Below are 26163 nucleotides of genomic sequence, written 5' to 3' on the forward strand. Positions count from 1 at the left end.
CCGCCCAGGGAAGACGGGGCAGCTCCCGAGGCGCCCTCCATAGCGGGCATTCAGCTGCAAGGGGGTTTCGGGTATCCCGCCGCTGCCTGACCCCCTGCAGATAGGGGCTGACCACCAGAGGCACATCCCACCTCGGACTTGTAATCGCTGACATTTAGGCTACAGCTTCCAACCTGTTTATAACCAAAGGGGGAGGGAGAGGAAGGGAAAGGGAGGGGGAGACAAGTTGGGATTTTTTTTTTCTCCTCGCTCTCTCTCTTTCTTTCTCCTCTCTCCCTCTCCGGATTTTTTTTTTTAATACTTTTCTGGAGAATTCAAAGCAAAACAAAGAAACTGCCTCCTCTGGGGTTGTCAGTGAAAAAGGACGAGTTGTGCAACTGGTTTGGGATTTGCAAAAAAGCAAGGGGGTGGGGATCAGAAGAAAGTGCAAAGCCACAAAGTGTGAATGCGTGCAAAGGGGGTGTGCGAAACATCCCCTCCAGCACCCCTTTCTGCCGGCTATTGTTGTTGTTACTGTTGCTCACTTTGCTGTCATCTGTTTTTCAGACCTTTCTGCATCTAAGATGGTGAAGAAAGGAGTGAGGAAGAGAACAAAATAACTACTGGGAAGTCTCAAGCCAGGTTGGGGAGTGTGTGTGTATGTGGGGTGGTGGGGTGGTGGGGTGGGGAAGAGCAGAAGGAAAGACGATTAACCACAGCAACCTCCCCCCTAAAAACAAAAACAAACAAAAGAAACAAAAAACAAACAAACAACAACAAAAAAAAAAAAAAAAAACAGCCCTCTTTCTGAGGGAGGACTCGAAGGATTAAAAGGCAACAACTTCTGAGGCGATTTGTCCCCTGAGTTATGGATGTTGGTGCACTTACTTCAGGCCAGATCAGAGCTCAGAGGGATCTAACCAGAAGCAGCAACCACCGGCTCTCCACTTGCCTTTTACCAGGTCTTACCCTTCCAGTATGTTTCTTTTGATAAGACATTTTCCAGCGCCCAGAGTTTCAGTACAATGTGCAAATGGATACTGACAAATGGTGCCTCAGCCTTTTCCCACCTGCCTTGTTGCTGCTTGCTGCTGCTCTTCTTGGTGTCTTCTGTGCCTGTCACCTGCCATGACCTCGGCCAGGACATGCTGTCCCCGGAGGCCACCAACTCTTCTTCATCAGCCTCCTCCTTCCCCTCGTCCTTCTCCTCTCCTTCCAGTGCGGGGAGACACGTGCGGAGCTACAATCACCTCCAAGGAGACGTGCGCAAGAGGAAGCTCTACTCTTACAACAAATACTTTCTCAAGATCGAGAAGAACGGCAAGGTCAGCGGCACCAAGAAGGAGAACTGCCCCTTCAGTAAGTACCGCTTCGCTCCGCACGGCACTGCGCAGCGCCGAGCCGCGCAGAGCCCGGCGCTGGGGCGGCTGCCTCCGCGCATCGCGCCGGCTGCGCCCCTTTTGCAAATGGCTCCGCCGAGCACAGTTTGCTTCTCTGGCGGGCAGGGGAGCAAATTAGGAAGGTTTGCAAGGATGTGGCGCGGAGCATGTGCGTGGGGGGGCATTGTGTGCCGTATCTGAAAATAATTAGCTGCTGTCATTAAAGCGCCTTGATGAGGACGCTCTATTAAAACAATGCATGGGCTCAACCCCACACGCACGCTCTGCTCTGGGAGCCGCACAAGAGCTCTGTGCTCCCTCCTCCTGAGCCCTATATATATATATATATATATATATATGCACATTTACATATATATATATATAACTTTGCTTTTGCTCGGCGTTGCTCGTGGTGGGCATGCGCGCTGAGTGCTCAGGTTGCAGCGCGCTCAACTACCACACGCCCCATGCTAAACATCTGGGGCTGGGTTCGCACAGACCTCACACACATTTCATTGTCATTTTTTTTTCCTTTTAAAGAAATAATGTCAAAGTAAAAGTCATAAGGTTGTTTCCATGGCTGTAGTTTCATGCCTTTTTTGGATAGTACTAATTAGGTCTTTAGTAATAGTGGGCCTATGGTAATGTGTTTTTGGCTGTCAGTGCGAGAAATGTAGCCTTTATTTGGTTTTCTTACCTGTGCAATCTCAAATGGAAGTAACTGTAGTAAATCACGATATATTGCACTGTAACTCTTAAGTGACTGCATCTGCATAGAGCAGCGTGCTGAAAAAGCAAGCTCCGTTCTGCAAGTGTCTTGAGTGGGCTTTCTTACTTGCTTCCCTGGTGGTGAACTGGTCTTTTGGTTCTTGGGTTGTTTTTTGTAAATCCAGATAAACCTAGGAATAAACCTGCTGTTAAATTTTAGAGATGTAAGTATCCTCCCTATTAGCTAATGTGTGAAGTATGAACTGCTTTAGCAGGTTGTCATGCTGTATGATAAACATTACTGTTAATTCCCTTGTATTTCTGTTAAACACCCATAATAGGCACTTACGAACAGGGAGGAGAGGGCTACTGTATCATATGTCACTATTTCACTTGCTCCACCTTGCAGCTTCATACTTTATCATGTGCTTAATGTTTATAAAGGCTTTAGATGTCAAAGCAGCTGAATCCTACCACCTCACTTTTACATTTCATAGAAAGCCAGTTTCTTGAAAAACAGAGCTATGGTGAAGGCTTCATTTTGATGAATTTGTGTTTAACTAGGTCTTTGCACTGTATGTCTTACATTACTTTTGTTTACAGAGCAGGGTAGTGCGATTCCCCTAAAATGAGATTCTGAAAGCTCCATATACATCTCTGAAAACAGCAAGCCATTCAGTTCAGAAAATTGCTGCAGAAAAGGGTATAAGAGGCCGACCCCGCAACAGGGTATTCAGATAAGTAGCTACTCATCTGAGCAGCCCTGCATAGCTGTCAGAACGGCTCAGTAAGCAAAGCTGTGAACAAGCATGAGATCCCGCAGGATCTCGCCATGAAGAGCTGAGCTGCACATATACATCCTCCGAGGCCCTATCTGTCAGTCTCCACTCAAGAAAACTCCTGTAATTATAGGATATGATTATTCCTCCTAGTTTTCTAGTCAGTGCATCAGGAAAAATTGGCATTCTTGATGATGTCATGGTTATTTTCACATCTGCAGAGTATCTACTGAAAAGGAATGTATTTTTTTTTCATATAAATACAAGCCAATGGCTTTATTATACATAATTGTATCCTGGCCCTCAAGTTTATGTGCAATGGAGAAAGGAGCCTCATCTTCTCAGCAAACAGCTTGCTAGCTCCACTTGCCTCACTTAATCAGGCACAGTGTGTAACGTCTTCAAAATGCAAACAGGTTTTTGCTAGCAGGAGAAAGGTTAATTATATGCTCTTCTTTAATATTCATTATAATTTGTGGTGTGAAATTGTCTCTTCTGTAAAAGCATATAGGCTGAGACCATATAAGTACTGTTACTGCTTCTTAATTTCAAGGGTGTCTGTATCAAAATGTTGCAAGCGATTCTCAAAGTCTTGGCTTTTCGTAGCTTCTCCTGTAGCTGTTGGATCCGAATGCTGTCATAATTCCCCGCTACACTGACTCTATGCAACTATGTGGTATCATTAAGATATTCTAAAATGTGTAATTACATGCGAACAAATTTCTGCCAGGCATAAAGAGTTAGCCAGCCAGCCCACTAAACTGTAGCCTGTTTAACATTAAAGACCATTTTAACTGTAATATAAGTTCCTCTTTCAAAACCACACTTTCCTAAACAAATAATAATGATTATTGACATATAAGACTTTGTTTGAAATATTCTAATTTAGGGATTCATTTCTTTTCTCATATGATAATGTTTAAAATCCATTTATGCCACAGTAGAACCTTATCTGTAGGGCTGTAAGATTATGATATGTTGTGTAATTAGACAACAGCTTTTGTGGCTGCCTGCCAGTTAAGCATTGTCAAGTAAGGGGAACAGTTGGAGAAAGTCAGAATAAACATTCAGAAAATACAGTTTGGTCCTTAGCCTTTAAAATGGCTCATGTAGCATTCATAGATTTGCTCTATAAATATTGTGTGGCGTGCACTAAATAAAAGTTTACTTTGGCAGATGTTTTCCAACTTGATTGCATGGAGCTATTACATCAGCCTTACTCTACCTATAGGCTAATGGGAGCAGAGGTGGCTTCTGACTGCTCTGTCAGAGCGCTGGGGAACTTGCATAATTTAGTAGAGCTGGAGTGCATCTGTCACTAGATATATGCTAGACAGTTTAGGTTTTGCTTTATTATCCTTTACATATAGAGTTTTGTGCTTGAAATGCAAGAACTCAATATTGGCTCATACCTCAGGACCACAGCTGTGAAGTCCCTTGCCCTTGTTCTTGATAGGTCCATTTGTATATGTGAATAAGGACAGCTGTGCCGCTTTCTGGTGAAGTCAAGTGCTTGCAGGGAAAAACAAAACCAGAAAACCTCCAAAGATTAATTACAAAAGCATTAGCTATAACTTGACATTTGGGATGACCAAAAGGAGTTTTCACCATATGTAAAAATGGAGAAACAACTGCATGTGGGCAGGTTCTGACCCTACTTGCACCCAGAAAGCTTTTCTGAAGCTAATGGATCTCTTTGGGTTTAATGGGCAGTATGGTTTGGGCTACAGGATATATGACAAGCTGGTTCATGACAACCTGAACTTATTTTTGAGTGTTATACTGTCAACATACATTTTTAGCTGAATTGCAAGACAACCATTAACAGTGCTATGAAGTAAATGGACTTTAAATATAGTGACAGGAGAGAAATGATGATACAGTATGTAATGCATGATTAGCAGCAACAACTTGCAGCCTTTAGTAGGAGCTCTGCCTGAGCAGGCATGGCAGGATCAGGCCGTTAGGTACATGTTTATAGAGCCTGTGTCAATATTAGACTGGCTGTTAGCGAGAAGAATTAATGGGACAATTCTTAGAGGCTTTGGACCAAGGTCTGCTTGCAGTACTATGCAAAGCCTACAGTAGATGGCAGCACAGCCACTGTCTGGTGTCACCTCCAGGCATAGTAGGCGGAATACAAGGGGCCAGACCCTCAGCTGTACGAGCTCATTGTGTGCCAGCAAAGCTAGAGGGGCCTTCACCAGCCACGAGGCTACCAATGGGCTTTCCAAACATCCAAAATGGACTAATCCAAACGGTCCAAAGGCATCATCAGTGCAGAATAAGAGTGTTCCCTGGGGCAGCTAGCATGAAATAATTAGCTACTCTTCACAAGTTAACCTACTCCATGTTTCTCCCCTGAGTATGCAATTATCTTTAATATACAGTTTTAGAATCTACCGCAGTCCCTGATAGTCCTTGCTTTTGCTTTAGTGAGTGTGGGATCAGATTAGCAACATAGTGAATCATAGCAAGAAAATTTCTTGTCTAAATTCCATAGACCAAATTATTGTAATTGCTCTAATTTCTAGAAACAACAAATATTACTATGCTATATATTAGTAAGTGTGCATATATGCATTACATATAAATACATTTGCATGTTGGTTTGTATACATACAGATGTCACTAAAAGGCAGTATCCTGATTAAGTATACACAGTTTGATACTCAGTTTTTGAACATAAACAAAATCCCGGGTTTCAAACTGCATCAGTAGCATGTAGATTTAACTGTGTATGCACCCGGGTTCTCACCTATTTGTAAGTTATTTCCTGTGACTGACTTTGTGCCTATAAGCAATGTTCTCAGGTGTAATAACAGAGCTGTCAAGTGTTATGAATTTAACTTCAGATGCACATCTTCAAATAGATTAGCATATTTGGTAAAATAAATTCTTTTGCTCTTGAACTCTTTAATTCAATAGGCTGTTTGGGGTTATCAACCCTTCAAGAGCTGTTGTTTGTAAATTAACATGGGACTTTTCACATTTTTCTAAAGACAGCATGCTAGACAGTTCATTGTTTTATTCTCTATAGCAGCCTGTTATATTTTGTTACCAATTAAAAAGACTTAAATGGGAAATAATACCCTGAATGAAGTAATTTGAATCTTGGAGGTTTAATAGGAAGTGTATATGTTGTTATGTAGATGGTTAGATGGTTTCTCACTTTGAATCTTGTGTTTTATTTTTATTTATTTTTCCTCCAGAACTCAGTTACATAATTTATAACCAGCAATGCACACCTCAGGCACATCATATTTATGAATGTGGAAAGAATTGTACTATTTAATGTCTACATGACACTCTCCTGTTACCCCTTCTGCATTCCTGCCTCATGGACCCTGTGTGCTGATACTGTAGCCCTGTCATAAATCTGTTTAAAATACACAGTTGTAAGAAGGCCTTTTGTCTTCATAAATCTAACTTATAACCTATTGAAAAAAAAAAAGAAAAAAGAAAAAAAAGAGTTAGGGACATTTGGAGGTTTGTTCTTCTTAAAACTTCTGAAGAACAAGACCAAGCTTATGGATGCCCTGCTGCTCTTGCAACAGGATGCTACTCAGGTATTGTCTTGGTCAAAACTGCTGTTGAAGCTGGTGTAAGCCAAGTGAGTGCTGCAGAATGTGCTTGCAGTTTTGAAACATCTTGGATGCATTCAGTGGTAGGATAAGATCCTCTTTTTTGAAATAAGGCATTTTAAGATGACTTTCAGATGTCTTTGAGCTGTGTGTGAATAGGGGCCTTTTCACTTCAAATGGGAGTTAGATCAGATTCTGCAATTGGGAAGTTCTCATTTCTTCAAGGGAGCCTTTCATTTTGGAAGAGGAAAAGCCCTTCTATGCACAAATCTTGTTAACTTTTGTGTCTCAAGCTAAAAGCAGCAGGTACCTGTATGAATAGCGCAACAGCCCCTCACACAGAGGATTCCTGACTTTTTCTCTGCATGAATAATACAACTGCACAAGGAGGGTTCTTAATAGGAAAAACATCCTTGTAAACAATGCTATATTTTTATTCATAAGCTTAATTCTTGGGATGATAGAAATAGTGTCAACAAAGCAGAGAAACAATTCAGTCAACGTGGGATTTGTTATAATGCTCTCTTTATGAACTGTTTTTGTTAGTCTCTCTTCTCAGTTTTCTAAAGAGCTTTGTGAATCAAGCTATTACTGTGTTTTCCTCCCTAAAATAGCATGGAGTTGAAATTCCAGTTTGCACATACTGAATGCTTGCTGCCTTTGCATATAGTGAACACTGGTGACCATTCCTTACTGCTACCAGCAGACACTGAAATACTTTATCCTAATATTTTAGGTTTTATCTTCCAGTGATCCCTTTGACACTTTAAACAGGACAACTACAAAGAAATGTGTGGAAAATCTCGCTGTCAAGAACTGAATGTTCAAAAGGAGACAGAGGAGTCCTAAAACTTTATTCGAATAAAGGGAGAGACCCCACAGGGATATGCCCGGTGGACTCTTCCCTTTATTCGAATAAAGTTTTAGGACTCCTCTGTCTCCTTTTGGACATTCAGTTCTTGACAGCGAGATTTTCCGCACAGAAATAGTTCCAAGTTATCAGCATTAATGATCAGTATGACCTTGATAAGACTGCAGGGAAAAGTAAGCTTTGCTTGATTCAGACTAAGTAAACTAAACATCAAAAATGGAAGATGTGTTTAGTAACATGATCACGTGAACATTTCTTGATTGGTATTTGTACTAGTAGCACTAATGCAACTACATGACTTAACAAAAAGATTTTCCTTCTTTTGCACTTATTTTGATTAAATATTTTAATATCTTACAGCCTTTAATTGCTCAGCTGCTCTGAACACAAAAACTTAGTTGATGGTACTTAGAACCATTAGTTCTGTGCTTTGAAAAGATTCTTTAATTAACAGTTAATCGCTTTCATTGCGAGTGTCAACTTGTTGTAAAACATCTCTGTTAGTTACAATATAGTAAAAATGAGACAGGAAACACTGTTACACGATGGTTTGAAAAAGTCAGCCTGGGAAAGCTCTCTGTGTTTATGAAGAAAATCAAAATCTTCAAGGGGAGGACTGAAGAGGAAGTGACTTGCTCTTTAATCATTGGATGGATATTAAAACTGAATTCATTAGCTGAATGGATTATTAAAGCTGATTGTGCTACTTCATGAGTACAGTGCAACAAATGGACGTTGCAGGGAAAAGAAATGGTTACAAGTGAGCCAGGTCACATGCTAAATAATGGCTTTAAAGGCACTCTTTGCTTTTAAATTAGGTTACTTGTGTTCTTTCTTTGAACATTCAGTTCTAATTGCAACAGTAAATCATAGAATACACTCAAAGTAGATTCCCATGTAAGGTGGACAACTGGACAGTGCCTTTTTACTGCTACTAACACGTGCATCCAATTACTGGGTTGATATACTCACAGTGTCAGCTGTAAAGCATTCTCCTATTTTATAGTCAGTCTAAAGAATTATTAGCCTGTCCCCTTTCACATTTACCTCTAAATAATCTGTCAGTAGTGCATATCTTCTACAGTTAAAGAGGAATTTTCACACGCATTGGGGCTGACTTCTTAAGAAAAAGGAAATGTTGAAACTTAGAGCAAAAAGTCTCATTCCTTTTCTCCCTCCCCCCTTACGCAGTTTCTGATGATGTGCAAGAGAGAAAAAGGCTACAGATACTAGAAACATGAACGCTCATGAATTTTATATAAAAACAAAGATCAGATCTTTCATAAACCTTGATTTAGTAGAGCAATACGATGCCTACTTCTTTCATGGTGAAAAACATATGTGAAAGATAATAGACGTGGTTGGTTTTTGCAGTTCCTGACTCCTCCTACACAGGGCGCAGAGGTAAAAATGGAGGGGCTGAGGAGTCCAGTTGCTCTTCCTCCTTCTGCTGCTGATATCAGAGGTTCAAAAGATAGCATAGCAATAAAGGAAATATAGAAGCTTGCTTTTAGGTTCCCACTGCACATCTGTGCAGCTGTAGTCAGCGTATGTGGGAGTTGGGGAAAGGCAGCTGAAGTGTTTTCAAAGCATTCAGGATGTTACTTAATTGGAACGAAGGAGTTGGGAATAAATGAACGATACCATGCCCACTCTAGAGGAAGGGTCTGGGAAGCGTGTTGAGTGCCAGAGCAACACTAGAAAGCATGACAAGGAAGAAATAGGGGCAGCATGTGTCAGAAGTGGGAGAGAAGTAGCGAGACGGGGAGCACGGCCTACCCTTTTGGCAGCAGTGAACTGCTAGTGATGTTGAATTCATCCAACCGTATCCTCAGCTTGATCACAGCCTGAATCTGTGAAGCCACAGATTCATTAAGGTACTTTGAGTTTTGCCCGGGAGTGTGTAATTGGTGTTGGGGCACAAAGTCGTCCGTATCCCCCGCCCCAGCTTCGTTCTACCTTCATTCTACTTGTTCTAGAGGTAGTTCTTGGTCTGTGCTCTGGGGTTCTCCAGTTTATCTTGCTCTCCAGGAGGCTTAATACCATGCCCTGTTGCTCGTGTCAAAGTCAGTGCCACCTACTTGCAAGCTGAAAAGTGGGCGCACTTGCCTCTGGAAATAATAAGCTATAGCCACAAGCAAATCTGTGTTAAAAGAGTTTTTTTTTTTTAATTTTCAATTTTTCACTACATTAAATATGTTACAGGAAACAAGCAACAACAGCAATAACCAAAAAATAAAAGTTTGAGGATGTACCTCTCATCTGTTTTGTCTTTTGGAAGTGGGAAAAGTATGAAAAAACCTTCCCCTGAAGTTCATCCTCATCTATTTTCACTGCATTTTTCTCCTCTGTCTTAGGCAAAAAAGAACAGTGCATGTGGCTCACATCCTGATGACAGGACTCCTTTCTTTTGTGTGAATGCTAATGCCTATAATTACAATACATAAATTAATTCTGTTGTCTATTCACAGATAACCTAGCACTGAAAACTGACAGCACTATGTGAAGAAGAAGCAGAGCTAAGCTGAGTTATGGCCACTTTTTGGTTCTCTGCTTCAAGGTCATATACTTCAAGTTCATACACTGAGAAGGCAGCCTTCTCATTCAAAAGATGCACGTGTGGTTTTGGTGCTACCTTACTGGAGAATCTGGATCAATGGCAAACTATTTGGCCAGGGACTGGGCTAAAGTACAACTGAGCCTTAGTCATAAAATAGTAAATTAGAGCACAAAGTTAGCATGAGCTGGGTTTCAATGGATGTCTGAGGTGCAACCAGGCATGAAAACCATTGCAAGCTCCTTAAACTATCAGTTTTCATGAGTTCTCACCAATGGCAATGAGTAGCATATAAGACATGGAATGTAATGATAAATTGCTTCAGCTTTTTTTTTTTTTTTTTTGCTTATAGGTGAAGATGCTGTGTGAAAGCACATATTTTGGAAGCACACATATTGCAAACTAATATTTTCTGTTCAAGTCTCTCTCGTAGTTTGATTCACAGACGAGCATCACCTCTGCTTCCATAGAGTCATGAGTCCACATAAGCATTAACTCACTTCTTAGGGCAATGCATGATTTAAATCGCTGAAGAAGACAAACCCAGATCTACTGAAGTTAGTAGTGGGGGGGTGCAAATTATGCCCTTTCTGAATTTCAGAAATGTGTTCAATTTGAGGAGTTTTACTGTTTCCTCCTGTTTTGCTTTGTCGGTAGCCCTCCTCCTAGGGCAAGGAAGATGGAGGGTGATGCTGAGATCATGCAGAATGGCAATCTATCTATCCTGGCAGCGACGATGCTTCCTCCCACCAACATACTGCAGAAATACTGCAGGACGGGGTTGGGGGGAGAATACAGACAAAAATCTCTGCTCCGAGCACTATGTGGAGAAATGGAACATTTTTCTCAGCTTCTTGTGCCTCAAGTGTTCAAAGGAGTGGTTATTGGAACCCAATCATATACATACTCTGGTATGACAGCTGTATATTAATTCGTGGTACTTCTTCAGTACTTGCTTCTCCAAAATGGCATAAACCAATCAAGAACAGTGACTGTCATTTGCTTTGAGGCTGATAATTGTGTAGCAAGCAGCTACCAAAATTGAATCTACTGCAGTTACTAAAAACATTTTAAAATTATGTGTTAAATACCTTACTATAGTGCTTTGATAAGGAAATGCATGTCAACTAGATGCTATACCCTACAGAATAGCTGTTCCTTCAAGCTTGCAACTAAATGCATTGAGAATGAAAAGGTCCAACACCAGCATTTTTGTAGAAGTATTTTTAATTACACTTTTTAAAGACCTATAGAGACTTTGATGGATTTTTTTATCAAACCAAGCTGAAACGCATAAGGGCTAGAATAACGAATAACCTGGGAACATGTAGAAATAAAGCTGTGAAGAAGATACCCAGAGCATAGAAGGATTGGGGGACAAGCTTTTTTGACTCCTCAGTTTTTCTCCTGCTGATGGTATAGCAACACAGCAGAAGAATCTGCCTACTTCAGAGAGAGAGAAAAGACTAAACAATTTGGCACAAGGATTGTCTGTGGGAACTAAACTAAACATGAAGTGCCATTAAGTATTAGGTACTGTGAAATATCAGGTCCTATATATGTTTGTTATCCACTGTACCCCCAAATTTATAAATGTATTTGACTTCAATCTCTCTCTGGCTCCTTGTTGTGTATAAAATCAGCATAGCAATACTTCCTACATTAGCAAGGGTGTTATGAAAAAAAAATATTTGTGAAACATGTCATAACATTGTGATGAGTGCCAGAAAAAAAGCCCGCCAGGAAGGTAATCATTCTCTCTTTACAGTAAGGTTTGGATATAAGGGATAGCAAGGGCAGTTTTTTCCTCTTTATGGGAGGGATGGATGGAGGTTAGCTCCTTCTTAACTCTGACAGACTTAGGTGTTTGTCCTCTAACCAGCAAAATCTTATGGTTCTACAGGAAAAGGTATTCTGCAGCTTCCCTTGCAAGCACACTGTCAAGATTATTCAACAAATGTGCTGCTTAGCATAATGCAGGAATTAACAGGAAAGTACCTCCTGACCACGCAGTGTGGGTGTAGGGGCAAATTGGCTCGGTCTCACTGTCAAACTGAACTCTAGATCTGGTTGTGCTATAAGACCATTATAAAAACGAGAGATGTCCAACTTGGTTTAACTTAAAAGGCATTAGGATATTTTATGTCAAGGAACTGTATCATTTCCATGGTTATTATTAAAACAGTTAAAATGTAGATGACAATCCTCTCTCTTTTAACCTATATGTCTTTCATTTATAGGAATTTGAACATGATTTCTGCCTAATATTTTAAGCATTTGGTACTCTTAAACATTTTTGGGGCAACCTTCGCGTCTCTGAAATGCTGTGTATGTGTTGCAGTTAAGCTACTGGAATTATTTGTTTTTTTATTCCTTTTCCTACCATTTTTTTTTCATTCTTGCTACTTCCCCTTTGGTGTCACAGGCATTATTCTTTCCGTTTAATTTATTGCAGTTACTTTTACATGTCACAACTCTTTGAAATGACAGCCATCCAAGTTAAAGTCTTTTCAGCTTTAGTGAAAATACATATAATGAGGCTGACACTTGGCTCATGTGGTATTAATCTGATCTCTTGGTCATTTGTTCTGTGTCTCCCGCTGCAGTCTGCTCTGAAAAAGACATATCTGCAGCTGGGGAGTACATAAGATTAACTTCTGCCTCTCTGTGGCTTCTTGCCTCAGACCACACACCAAATAATTCCTCAAAGCATTATCCAGATTTGCTCAAAATTCACCATACTTGCTTTATTCCTTCAGTTCAGCCACACATGCATTTGTGGATGCTGCTTGCAGCTGATTCTGCTTATGAAACAGGAAATTTGCAAAGACGAGGATTTGGAGACGAGCACTGTTGTAAAATATCTATAGTAATCTCTATGTGGAAGTCTTCCCCTTTTCCTGATTTTATAAATGTACACAATAGACCATAAGGGTCAGCAAGATGTAACATTTTGGCTTTCAATTGTACTATGGGCATAACAAAGCCTGATCCAGCCTTTCAAGCAGATTGAATTGCAATAACTCCTGTGCCCTAAATGAAACAAATAAATAACCCCATAGTGTTTATATTCAGAAAGATCTTTATGGCTGTCCGAATTATTTAATTCAATAATGCAACAACAACCAGAAAAAAAACTTTGTTGATGGAGGAAGTGTTAGCTTAGCTCTCTTTTCCAAAGACCTCCAAACCTTAATCACAGTTTAAAGCCCTTAAAAAGGGGAGCCACAGATGTAAGTGTATGGATACCTGTGCTCACACACCAGTGCAGATTCAAAAAAAAATCTTCTAACAATGAGTAGGAAACCAGTACATAAGAACATCTCACTACTCTTTGTTACCTCATGGTTAATAGAGGATGTTACTGCTGAGAGTGCCAGACACTTTTCATTAAGCGCATAATGGGAATGGGAACGTATTTTTGTTATTTGAGTAATATTTGTGTGTTAGCTTTTCAACTAAACATTTTGTAATTATAGTTTCAGATTCTTCCTTTTCCAGTGCATGGCATCTAATTGCTATAGGAAACATTTCATGGCAAGCCCACCAATTGGATTATGCTTTCTGCCTTTCACTATAGTCAATTGGTTGAATGCATCTAGCTATGTGTAGTCTGTTTATAAATGTATTTTGTATCCTAAACTATTTAAGTTCTGCATAGAGAACTCCTGTCACACACTCACTGAAATGTACTAGTAATGCACGAATAGCACCTCTCTGAGGGTTTTCTCTATCAAGCATGTGATATAAAACCTCTTGTGATATCAACCATCTTGAGAATCAGTTGAAATCTGCAATATTATTCCAGTGTTTGAGCCCATTTGATCCATGCCTTAAAAAGAACTACAGCATATGCTTTTCTTCACCCAGTAAAGGATGACAAATGTTGCAGAAACTTCTGGATATCTAGTAATAATCCCAAACTTTAGTTAGTTAAAGAATTTATCTCATTCTTCTGTTCCAATAAATAGCTTTATTATGAATTCTACTTAGCATGACCTTGTAGCAGCAGAGGTGGAGGTAGGTTTTTTTTTTTTTTTTCATTCCTCATCCAAATGGTAGATTTGTTTTCTGATGTTGAAAGAGAGCTGATACTCACAAGTCATATGTCACAAGCCACTAAAAGTATCAAATTCTTACAGCAGGCCCTTGGTGGCTTGTTAATCTCTCCTTTTTTTTTTTTTTTTTTTTCCTCCTCCCTTTTTTTAAAGGAAACAGACTAATTCACTTAAATATAATGAGAGCCATGCCTGCCATAGCCTAGTTTTTAAACAGTGTCAGTCCAAGTTAGATCTGTCTTCTTTTTTCATCTCTTTTTCTTGGCTGCAACAATTAAACACAAAGCTGAAAACACAGGTTTTTATGGCTGAGTTATTTCATATGTCAAATGAGAAATGGAGGTTGCCATTTTCATAAAAAAATACGCAAGTGTTAGGGTGGGGAAGTGTTTTTCTTTTTCGTTGTGCCCCCCATTCCAAATTATTGTCAGCAACATGCAAAAGATAAACCTCTATGGTAAACAGAGAGACCAGATGTATGTCTAACCTTTTGCCCTCATTATTCTAATTGGCTTCCATTAGGAGCAAAAAGTTAAATAAAATACCTCTAAACAAAAATAACTGATATGGTAAGGTGACCTTTTCAACTGGATGAGAAGTCTTTATAACAAGAGAGTACCACAAAGTCCTATGTTAGGCCAACAGTCTGTTTTACCATAGTGATACTTCTGTACTTAGATCAATAACTGAATGTTTACTTTTGACAGGTTGCACTAAAAAGTTCCATAGTTACAGAAAACACAATATGTTACAACTATGCAAAAATAAATCCTTGATGAGTCTTCTCCATTCCCTATTTTGTGTTCATAGTACATCAGTGACATTCACACTTTTAGTAGAAATGACAATCGAAGTGTAAGGTGTTATTCTGCTTAGTTTATATGGCAGAGTATGTCTCCTACATAGCCATATGTGTATGACACGTTAACTGAACTTTACCGCAAGTTAAAGATACAGAATGTAAAAGAAAAAATAACAGAAGTTATTGAAAACAGGCAATAGGCAATTCTGTCTAAATGACAAATGTATGAAAGACAGAAGTGGATCTTGTTTGTAAGAACACCTTTGAACCAACGGATGCAAGAAAATTTATAATGTTTAAAAATGAAATGTTCTTTGCAAGGAGCTGTTGGTAACATCATGTGTCCTTGGGAAGAATATGATGGAACTGAGCTACTTTTATTGTGAGGGACAGATTTTTTTTAAGTGCTGCTAGTGTATTCACCACTGGTTACTAGCAGGAGAGAGTCTGTGCTTTAGAGAATGCACAGTATGAAAACCAACACATTTTGCAAATTGATTCTGAATTAGTAATATTAATTAGTTCCCTCTCCCCTTTTTAAGCTTTTATGGAGGAATTAGTGTTTAGGAAAGAAGGAAAAGGTACTCACTTGGGAAGAAAAGATGATTGCCTAGAGAGAGTCAGAAGAAACAGATCTGAAATCAAAAACAAAATTGGAGAGACTACTGAGATCATGGAAGTCAAGTGGTTATTTACAAAAACGCCTAGAAATCTAAGTCTGTGGACAGCCTCTAATAGAGGCAGGTGTACTGGGGGAAGAGAGCTCCTCCAGGAAATTTTTAGCTGCTCTGCTAGAGATTGCAGCAGTTCTCAGCAGTTCATACAAGCCTTCCATAACTGGCTCCATAAGCCAGTTTAGCTTTACTGGCTTAAAGGTGAGTTTTTAACCATCCTGGCTGATTTTAACTAAAGCAAGTATACACAGGAGTGTTTGGAGAGCAGCTTAGCTCCATCTGGGGACAGTGATGAGCAGCTGGAGACAGAAGGTTTTTCTGCCAGCACAGGAAAGGATGTCTTCATTCCTGCTGAAATCAGTGATGTTTGAATTTCTGGATTTCTTAGTAATCCAGACATAAAAGTTTCTAGGGATATTGCTACCAGACCATATCTACAGTCTAGGTAGGGAAAAATTTTCAAATCTAATCATTCCATTCTCTAAAATAATCTGGTACTGCCCTTGACTGGTATTGCCCTGTAGGATGTTAAGTCATATAATGTGTATTATATAATATTTTTCTTCCTTAATTGCAATTCATAGCAGGGTGCAGGATGCCAAAGAAGAAAAAAAGAGTAACTCTGCTAAGAGGAATGCTGCTTGATATAAAATCACCAGATTACAGACTCTTTGAAAAGAGAGAATGGAGTTTTGGCCCTATACATAAGTAAGTGCAGCAGTCCAGGATCTTGGTTATGCATTCCTCATTTCTTTCAAATTGGCAATATAAAGTAGCCAATTTTTTTCACACTGTGATTTCAATTTCTGTCAAGAATATAATTTCAGTACCTTATACAAGTAATAATACCACCTTAGAACCTAGTCCAGGAGAAAATACCAGTTGATTTTATGGGTTGTGCCAATCATGGAAAAAGTTGCAGATGTCAGCTTTACAAACAGCTGAAATAGACAAAGGGAAAGGTCAGTTATGGGATAAAGAGGAAAAGGAGATTAAAAAAGAATTCTTTGTACTGAAAACTTCAGAATAACTGGTGGAGAGGCAGGAACACTCTGAATTCACATGATAAACTCCTCATGTTTTACATCCTGCAACTACCTTAGAATCCCTCTCTTTTCTTTATCTGCACGAACTTCAAAGCTAAACTCCTAATACTGGAACCATTCCTACTGGATAGCTGCAACAGTTTCTATGAAACAACAGTCTGCACATGCTATCAACTGTATTTACCTCCAGATTTCTCCCTCATCCATAGGTACCTTCCAGATGGCCTCTCCTACATACAAATGTCCGGAGTTGTAGTTAGGCAAGGAAGCTTGTAACCCTTGTCTAGAACAGGGAAGTTCTGCAAAGCCATATAATATGTAACCAATGGATTTATGGTAGAAAAAAAAATCTAGCTTTTTTTTTTTTTTTTTTTTTTTTTTTTTTTTTTACATCAACTTTTCTGGGTCACTTTAAAGGTGACAGACAGGCCACGAGTCCAGGATCAGGAGGCAGTCAGTGTTGCTGCGTGCCTTGCAGTGACTGGAGGTCCTGCTGTCTGCACACCATAGCCATGGGCATTCATTAGGTAGAGCATCTCCATGGATTAAAAATATGTTAAGGCACAGAAGGAAACTTCCTGCATATTTTAGTCTAGCCCTTGTTACCACAAGTTCTAGAATCTTAGATTTGTTCAGAAATGTATCGTGTTCAATTAATACAAGGAAGGTCCTGCTCATGTTACTCCTAAGCTCAGAGCTGCTCCAGAATCTCACTGCTAAAGGCTACAAGCACTCCTCATTTTTGGTCAACATACATGCGCAGTCAGCATGCTCCTGTTCTCATGCTAACAGTATCTTTCACTGTCCCACCATTCCCCTCCACAATTCCCACATGGGAAGCAGTAATATCTCTATTTTTCCCTCTGCTAATATTAATATGCAAGTTCATTGCTGAAGAGAGAAGAGTGTGCTGAGACCTAGTCTCACCAGTTTCTTGCTGCTTCTGGCTAGGAAGCAATGTTGCTCACAGGCCTCTAAACTGGGCGTTTTGTTGGAGCATGTTGGAGCTGCATTTGAGTGCAGCACCCAGTGAACATAGCTGTCTTGTTTTCCAAACTCAAGCTTTTATCTTTCCTGGGCCAGTTTATTTTAAAATATTTTCTCAGGATTTTCCAGCTCTGGGTCGTTCTTTGTAGGCATGTGTTCCGGATGGGCAATAATCACGCAGAACGAGGTGACTACATCGAGCATTTATTCAGGTGAAAGCACATAAAAGAAGCAAAGCATGGATAACTACTCACAAGGTGATACCTGCCGGCGGGATACTGGACCCGAACATCCTCTCGAGCTGGCAGATCAGAGAGAGAGAGTTGCTGACCGGCTCCCGCAGAGACAGTGTAGGCCTCAGAGTTAGGAGTTTCTCCTCCCCTCCCCCGCTCTCTCCACACTGTCCTCTCAATGCCCGGTGCATCCTGGCACGTAGGGTCAGTACGACCCAGGAGGCAGCCCGGGGGGCGGACAAACTCCACCTCTAGTTGCGCAACTCTCCCCCCGGAGTGTGCAGGCGCGCATACCAGTCGGGGGCCCCAGCCCTCAATTCGAGGGTCCTGCCTTCCTCCTCTTCTTCCTCATTTCTGGGTGTTTGACCTCCAAAGCTAGTTTGGAGGACATCTGCGGTTAAGCTGGCTACAAGCCCAGCCGAGCGGCCGGCTTCAACAGATTTTCGGAGGGGGCTGCCTGTGAACCGGGCTGAGCAGCTGCATCCGTGCTCCTTATCGCTCAGCCTAGGCAGGCAAACATCTTCTTCAAGGTCTGGCCTGCTTCCCATGGGAGATTTTTATGACTCTACAGATCATAGAAATTTCCATCTCCAATACATGCTACCCCGTGATCTGTAGAGATCATAAATAATCATACAAATTTCCACCTCCTATACATGCCACCCCGTGATCTGTAGAGGTCAATCTATCGTGGCCAAGCACCCTAACAGATAACGTTCTCATATCAGTCTCAACCATGCCTCGTGTCAGCATCATGATGCAAGGGATACAGCATATAATAATATTGCAAACAGAAATAATAGCGCTAATAACAGTTTCTGTAGCCATGGTCAACCCCACGACCATCATCCAAATGGAGTCCAATCACCATCCACTCTCAATTGATGACTCAGGTCCCGTAACATCCGAACCCGGGCATGCATAGATGTGGTGTGGCCGCTTAGAGTCATGCCCCTGCCTCCTCACATCTGTGGTCGTGCATAAGCAGAAGCATAGCCATCGCAGAGAGGTTGCGTGCTGAGCCGAGTCCACATCTACCAACAATGATGGCAAAGCTGTCGTTGTAGCATTGCTGGATTTTGCTAGCCAGCATCCCAGTCTGCGTAGTGTGGTCAATGCTTGCACGGCAGCGATCCCCGGAGCCAATGCCTTTGAGCAATGACGTTTTTGCATCTCTCTCTCTCTCTCTTTTTTTTTTTTTTTCCTTTTTTTTTTTTTTTTTGAGTCTGGTCTGTAAAATGGTAAGCCGCCCTACCGTACAGGGTGGCGTACGCAGTCCAGTGGGCCTACGTGCGAGTTAGCAGTCAGCATAAGCAATTTTCAGGCAAGCTCTGTGTACTTAGTCACAAGTTAATTACACTAGCTATCACTCATGCCAGCAGCAGGCCACTTGGCCTACATTTGCCTCCTAGATGGCCCTCAGAGGAGAGGTGGCCATCACTCACATCAAGGTCTGGCATGGCATGTGTCCCCACCACTCAACGCCTAATGGGTTGCAGTCAACAGCGGAGCTCGAGGTTCTTCTTGGTGGCAAACACAGAGGCCAACCCAGTCTTGCCCTTGACTATGGTAGGAGGTGCTTAGACTTTTCAGCTGGTCATCAAGGTAGTGTCTCACTTGCCTCATGCAGTAGCAAGCCGCTATTATGGCAACACACACACAACTTCTCATTAAACATGGGGAACATACAAAAAATCACAGCCTCTAATAATAACTACATTGTGAGAACACGTATTAGAGTCATTAAACACAATCTGGTTATAACTTTCATTACTTAGCATGTATTTACATGTTGTTCTAGAACACAGGCATCCTTTCCCTACACAAGCTCATGTGGTTTTACTATTACTCTGTGGATTGATCCCATAATGGCATCTGCCCTCTTTGGTATCAAAAGGAAACATTGCTCCCCTTAAGGGCATGGGTGGGTGGGGGCGGGTAGAGCACAAATAAACCTTCTCAATGGTGACATTCACCAGGGTCAGTACGTGGGTGATGACTGCGTGGAGGTCCTGGTCATGGTTCACAGGTCTCCATCACACTCGAAGCTGTCGCTCTTTCTCTGTGGTCGTGTCCCACACGATTTTTACAGATCTCAGTAGGGAGGACTCCGTTGTCATCATCTCTCAATATACCTGCAACGACACTCTGCACCCACGTCTGAGTCTGGGTGCAACTAAGAACAAAGGACACATTATTTTGTTTAATTCTCAGTGCTTGCAGCACACCTAATGATCTCTACATGGGGTTGCTGGCCCTTCTGTGCCCCTCATGCTGGAGCTTGGCTGTCGCTTCATTTTTGTATTCTATACTGAAGTTATGTCCCTAATCTCTCTGCAAGGACACAAGTCAGAGTACAGCTCTCAATCCTCCTCCTCCCCCGGAACATCTGCTCCACCCTGATTGATTGAATCATCTGGGCCTTCCCTGGTCCCAACACCCCAGCAGCTTCAAGAGTCTGGTGTATGGCTTGATGGCAGTCAGTCACAAGTTTTCCCTCGACAGGCTGGTCACTCAAACCCCAAACAGGGGTTACTTCCCCCTTGCACTTTTCTGGGTTCCCGTGCACTACTGTGACCTCCGCTCCCGTGTCCACCAAGGCATGAAACGTTTGTCTATTTTGTTCCGAACAATAAATGGCACATGTAACGAACGGTCAATTGTCTCGGCGAGCAATGTTACATTGGAACCCTTCGGACACTGGAGCTTGGCCACCCCCCTATTCTTGTTCGGGCGTCCAAGCCCCTCCTGAGGGGGAAAAACTGGTTCCAGCTCTTCCTTCGGTCTGAATCATAACACTGACCGCTCTACATCCTCCCGTGGGTGCAACACCTGTGATCTATCAGCCTTGGACGTTATTCCTGAGCGTTGCTTGGCCGCCTGGACCGCATGGACATTATGTCGGCGTGTATCCCGATCCAGTGTCGGGGGAGGTTTCAATACGATCCCAAGAGCGAGATTAAGACACAAACGGGGTCACATGCCATACAACCCTGTTAGCTTTATTCTCATAAGCACAAATAGGACAGAGAGAAGAAGAAGGGAAAAGGAAAGGTACAGGCGTCTCGGTGCAAGTGATGTTCTGTGAACGAAGGCCATGCACACTGGTGCAGGTGATGTTCTGCACCCTGCCGAGGGCGGGGTGGGGGGGGGATATGTGCTCCTTTTATGTCCCCCTTCTCAAAGAGTCCTCCCATTTTCTCGAGGTTTTCTAGTACCTGTTGTGTGCTTTTGTATTCCTCTTCACCCCCGATTTGCATGCAAACTGCTCTGGTGAGCACCGTCATTGTTGTCATTGTTCAGGTCTGGAGCTGATCTTCCAACGCCAAGTAGATAGCTGATATTACAGTTTTCCCAGAGATAAGATGGCAGGGTTACAAGGCGCAAATGGTGAGAGATCTTCCCAGAGATAAGATGCCAGGGCATTGTCCAGGTAAATGGTGTGTCAACGACGTCGAGACAAACACAACCCATAACAGTCTCTTACAGCCTGCTAGCTGGAGTAATACTTCTGTTGGTTTCCCATCAATTTCCTGTCTATTAACACCCTTCTGTAAAAGCAGACGGAAGATCCGAGCTCGCTCCCTGCATTCCGACCCTGCGTTCCCACTCAGCCCTCTTTTCTCACTGCTGCCTTTTCCATCCACCTCTAATGCCAATCCTAGAAGGTCCCCTATCTGTTGCAACTTTTCAATTACGTTCTCAATAGGGTTTCCTTGTTCTGACATCAGAACTGGAATTAGATAGGGGCGCCACGCTCCTGGGCAGCCCTCCAACAACTTATTTCACATCCCGGGTAACAACGGCTGTTGTAAATAAAGCTGCAGACTTCCCAATTCTATAGCAATCTTCATGGCCTCTGCCTTAAGCATCTGGCATGTTTGTCTTATAGTTACACAGGAGGGGCTGGATGGGGGCCAATCGCCGTCATTAGTGTGGCGGTAAGCGAGACCCTCAGCTACCACAGCAATAAGACTCTTGCTGCTTCCGTCCACGCTTCGCAGGGCAGACCGTACATACATGTCATTAGTTAACCCCAAAAACCTCGAGGCATCGACATTGTCAATTATCACCGAATCGGCCCCTTCTTCCATTAATCTTACCATCCAGCACTGTGGTTTCTCCCCGGGTTGTTGTTTGTATTTGCTCAACAGATTCTTAATATCTTCGGGGGTAAAATCGGTTAGTTCATCCTGTCGCACCACTTGTCCTGGCCCTGGCAGCACAGCTTTCCTTCGTATTACCGAGGCGGCTCGCCTTTTTGGTTCGTTCTGCGATGGGTCCTTCTCCTCCGGTATGGGGACTTCCTCGTCTGATTCCCAAATATCCTTATCCCAAGTTTCCGGGTCCCAGTCAGGGTCGGTGATAATAATCCGCACCTGGCTCCCCTTCTGCCCCGGTTTTCTCCCTCTCCTGTTCTTTACCACTCGTATTGTGTACTGTGTCGCCAATTTAGCACATTTCTCCTCCACTCCATTTTGAGTGAATATGGAATATTAAAACTTTTTTTTTTTTTACAAAATTATAGTCCAAAATAATTTGGTTTTAGAGTAAACATGGTGTTTTGTTGAAATCATTTAAAAATATATAATGAAAACTGCAAGTATTTAAATATCTTTTACTGTAGTAACTTAAATTAGAGATAAATGTTTCTATTTTTCTTTTCATATTTTCTTTTCATTCATTTCGTTTTTATATCTTTTTTTAGAGTAATAATTATTTTGTTATAATTTCTAGATATGAAATTGAAAGTTTGGTTTTCTACAGGAAAAAAAAGAATTTTGTGATATTTTTGGATGAAATAATGTTTGGTCAGAAAACTCCCATGCAAATTCTATATACAGTTACTAATTTATAAACAAGGAAGGCATTAGAGAGTAAGAAGATGAATGCTCAGAAGAGAGTGGTGGTATTCTTTGCCAGATAATCAGCTTTTTCACTGACCTTATGTTGAACACAGAGGATGAGGATGCTATTTCCCACAGGCCTGTGTGCAGGGCTCTGGTCCAGCAAGCAGCCTGTGAAATATCCAGATTAGTCTTCGAAGTTCGCTGTGCTCATGTCTATACAGCTGCAGGAACAGGCAGTTCAAGCCAGTCCTGTGGTAGATTCTATCCATAAGAGTATCATCTGTAACAGATGATGATCGAATAGAGATCCCAGAGAATTAGGAGGAATACAAGTAATGGCTTAACGCTCACACAGAAGTGTTGCTTTCCATGTAGAAATGTGCACAGATGTTTATCATCACATGTAGAAGGAAACGGGCAGAGCTGCATCTTCACTTTCTTAGCTTCATCCCCTATTGCTGCCACTGATTTAAGACTAAGCCTCACAGAATAGGCTTGTTCACAAAGCATTGCTTCCTCTCACTTTTTTTTTTTCAGGAGTAGCAAAACAACTGGCATTTTTTTTTTCTAAATACAGTGCAAGCTGAGGAACCAGGACTTTATTTCATGAACTTGTCTGTTTTCTATGGTACACACACATTTGTATTAAAAACACCCCTTTAGGAAACAATGTACTTCATGTTTCTATGTATTTGCATTTGATATAATCTGTACTGATCTCTTGCTTCTTTGTTGAAGAGGATGTGTTGGTGTTTTTTTTTTTTTTTTTTTTTTTTTCATATTGTGACAGATCTTTTCAATATAGTGTTTCCTGAAGCCATTAGGTACAATTTCACTTGTTCCTGACATTCTAAGATAGATATATCAACCAAAGCTATTCTTAGCACTCTCCTGATGCTTCGGAATGTCATAGAAGTGTGGACCATTGCAGCTGATATATGGAGATAATGGGCACCACATGACATTTTTTTTTTCCTTTTCTTTTACTGTTTGCATGTCTGGCTTTAATCAGTGACTTCTCTGTGAAATGTTGCAATTGGACCTGAACAAGCTCTTTGCTCTTCTCTGATAGGGAATTGTGGATTATAGGTGAAACTGCATTAAGAGGCTACAAAGGTTAAGTACACCTGAAAGTTTCCAGTACTATCCACATCAGTTGCCACTCTCAGCACACTACATAAACAATCTGGCAGAAACTATCATTAGCAAAGCAGAATTGCAGTTGCCCGTCTCCTGCTCTGTGTGCTTGGATTTTGAAGCTCTCACACATGGCTCTCTACTTTGGATGAGTCAGTTTTGCATTCAAGTAAGTTTGCTGGTCACCTCCACGTATTGTGCATGGTATTTCTTTCATATGTACAAGGGAGAAGATTCCTAAATATTCTCAAAATATTTAGCATCTATATCTATGTAGTTTTCCAATGGCTTTTTGTTGTTATTTGAAGTGCCTAATCTTTTTTTTCTTTTTAATAGTTTGAATTAATATTGGTAGAACACCAGCACATCCTGTTCTTATCAACAGTTTTTGAGGTTCTGTGATCACATTTTGCTAGTTTAACAATCGCTTATTCTCTGTTGTTCCATGAAAATCTCATATCAACCAAGAAACTAACTTACTAAAATACTAAAACTGATTAAACAAATATATTAAAAGTGCAGTGAGAACACACTGATACAACATTGTTAACTTTGAATAAAATCACTTTAGGTATCAGTTTAAAAACAGAAATGTGAGCTTTTAAGACAAAAAAAATTCTCAGTGCAATCATATCTCACTCAAGATTGTTTTATTCAATGGAAACTGCAAACTCCAATGAAATCAGTTATCTCTTGTATAAAACAGAGAAATGAATGTGCAGGTACCTGCTCACTTCTATTACTCTATATCTTCTTAAGGCATTTTCTTACATTCTAACACAATTTTCTTTATTCATTTTTCTTAAAAAGAAGAGGCAGCTTTAAGCTTTGGAGGAACAAGTCAAGGAAGGGTTCAAAGGTCAGCCAGTGAGCTTATAGCATGACAGTTCACTTCTGTCTCACCTCATTCCTGCTTATTCAGAGCAGCAGCTCAATAATCTTTTAAATCTGTTTGATATGGCTTGTAAGCTTCAAGCAACTTGGACACTGCTTGCATAGGAGCTATCTTGAATGTGCCTATATGAGATCACAGCAAAAAAAAAAAAAATCATAGGACACTCAAGGAATTCTCCAGGTTGCTAGATTTAATTACTAGAATTTCTAAGGAATTCTTTTGTACCAAAAATAATTGGATCATCATTTTTTTTTAAGTGGATTAGATACAAAAAATATAATGTAAAACAGCCATTACATTGAGATATGATGTGGGACATTTTTAGCTGTCAAAATGTGCTTAGAAATGTATAACAAATGCCAGCATGATACTGTGAATTGTGAAAAGGAAAAGCCATGAGTTCTGCTGTTTGCCAGTAAATGTCTACTTTTGTTTAGACATTGTTACTACAAAAGCCAAGATAAGATTGTCATTTGCCAAATGTTGTATTGTGCTGTCCAACTCAGTTTTTGAACGAAAATGCACATATGCCAAAAATTATGTTTATATCATCTAGTGCGTTGTGTAATAAAAGAGTGTTAGGTAGTCCAATTAATGAAATTATTAATTTTTGGCAGAGTAGTATTAAACTGAGTTTATATTTAATACTGTTCATGGGGAGAGTGGGTGGAAGGAGAACTGAATTCTACAAATTAACTGAAATAGGCTAAGCTGTTGTTGATATAATAATGTCTGTAAGTAACAATTAGCTGCTATTTGATGGCTAGCTCTTCTATGAAGACAACTTGGAAAGAGTTTATTTTCTAACAGAACCGTCTAAAGTGGAGCTATTAATCTCTGTTAGTGATAATCCGTGTAGCCATCTCCCCTTTTACATAGGTGAGAAAGTTGTTTGTTCCAAGAGAATAATGTGCATGTTAAAAAGTAAAAGTATTCAGTGATGCAAGTTGACCCATGGGAATGAATGCACATATGGTCTTGCATCAAATGAGATCTTGGTCCTCAGAATGAGTACAGCCTTTTCCATATTGTGTAAATTACAGTGCATGTACAATTTAAAGGGTCATCGTTATTTATATTACATCCCTATTAGGGTCACTTTGATAATTCTCATGGCTATGGAAGAGTTTGCAGGATCAGCTTGGTTTCCTTGCATTTTGCCAAAGCACTTTCAGTTGGACAAAATCTGCACACCCTAGCTTTTATGAGTTATGTTTGTTGTTTATTTTTCCATTATCAAGATGACCAGGCATGTGTTTCATAAGTAGTATTTTTTGTTTGTTTTTTTTTGTTTGTTTGTTTGTTTTTGTAAGAGTGTGATGAACAAGCTCCATTTGTCCCTTGTTTAGTTTTACACCTTTCCTGGATGCTCACACTTAATTTTTCATTGTCCAATCTGAGGAACTTGAGTAGCTTGTCGTTTTTGTATGTTTATCCCATCCCATGAGTATGTAGGGTACTGTAAGATATAACTTGAAATGGAACATGATGTGAATGTCCACGCTGAAAAATTGCTCATCATGTATATTAGAAGTGAAACCATTGCACCATTATTACATTCATATTGACTGTGCAAGGATAGACAACAGATTTCTAAATAACATGACAGAAAAAGAGAAGACTA

The 26163-nt window shown here is 40.7% G+C and overlaps 1 protein-coding gene across 1 annotated transcript in view; it reads left to right on the forward strand.

Moving 5' to 3' along the window:
• Positions 1 to 850: 850 nt before the first annotated feature.
• LOC104579227 (fibroblast growth factor 10) overlaps positions 851 to 26163 on the forward strand; it is a 61768-nt gene continuing 36455 nt past the window's right edge. The window contains exon 1 of the mRNA XM_088534745.1: positions 851 to 1338. Coding sequence (XP_088390871.1) covers positions 1005 to 1338 — 334 coding nt within the window. The 5' untranslated portion in view covers positions 851 to 1004. The remainder of the gene's footprint in view (positions 1339 to 26163) is intronic.

Source organism: Tinamus guttatus, unplaced genomic scaffold (assembly GCF_059628265.1).
Source record: "Tinamus guttatus ecotype Peru unplaced genomic scaffold, ASM5962826v1 Tinamus_guttatus_pri_ptg000598l, whole genome shotgun sequence".
NCBI classification, from domain to species: Eukaryota; Metazoa; Chordata; class Aves; order Tinamiformes; family Tinamidae; genus Tinamus; species Tinamus guttatus.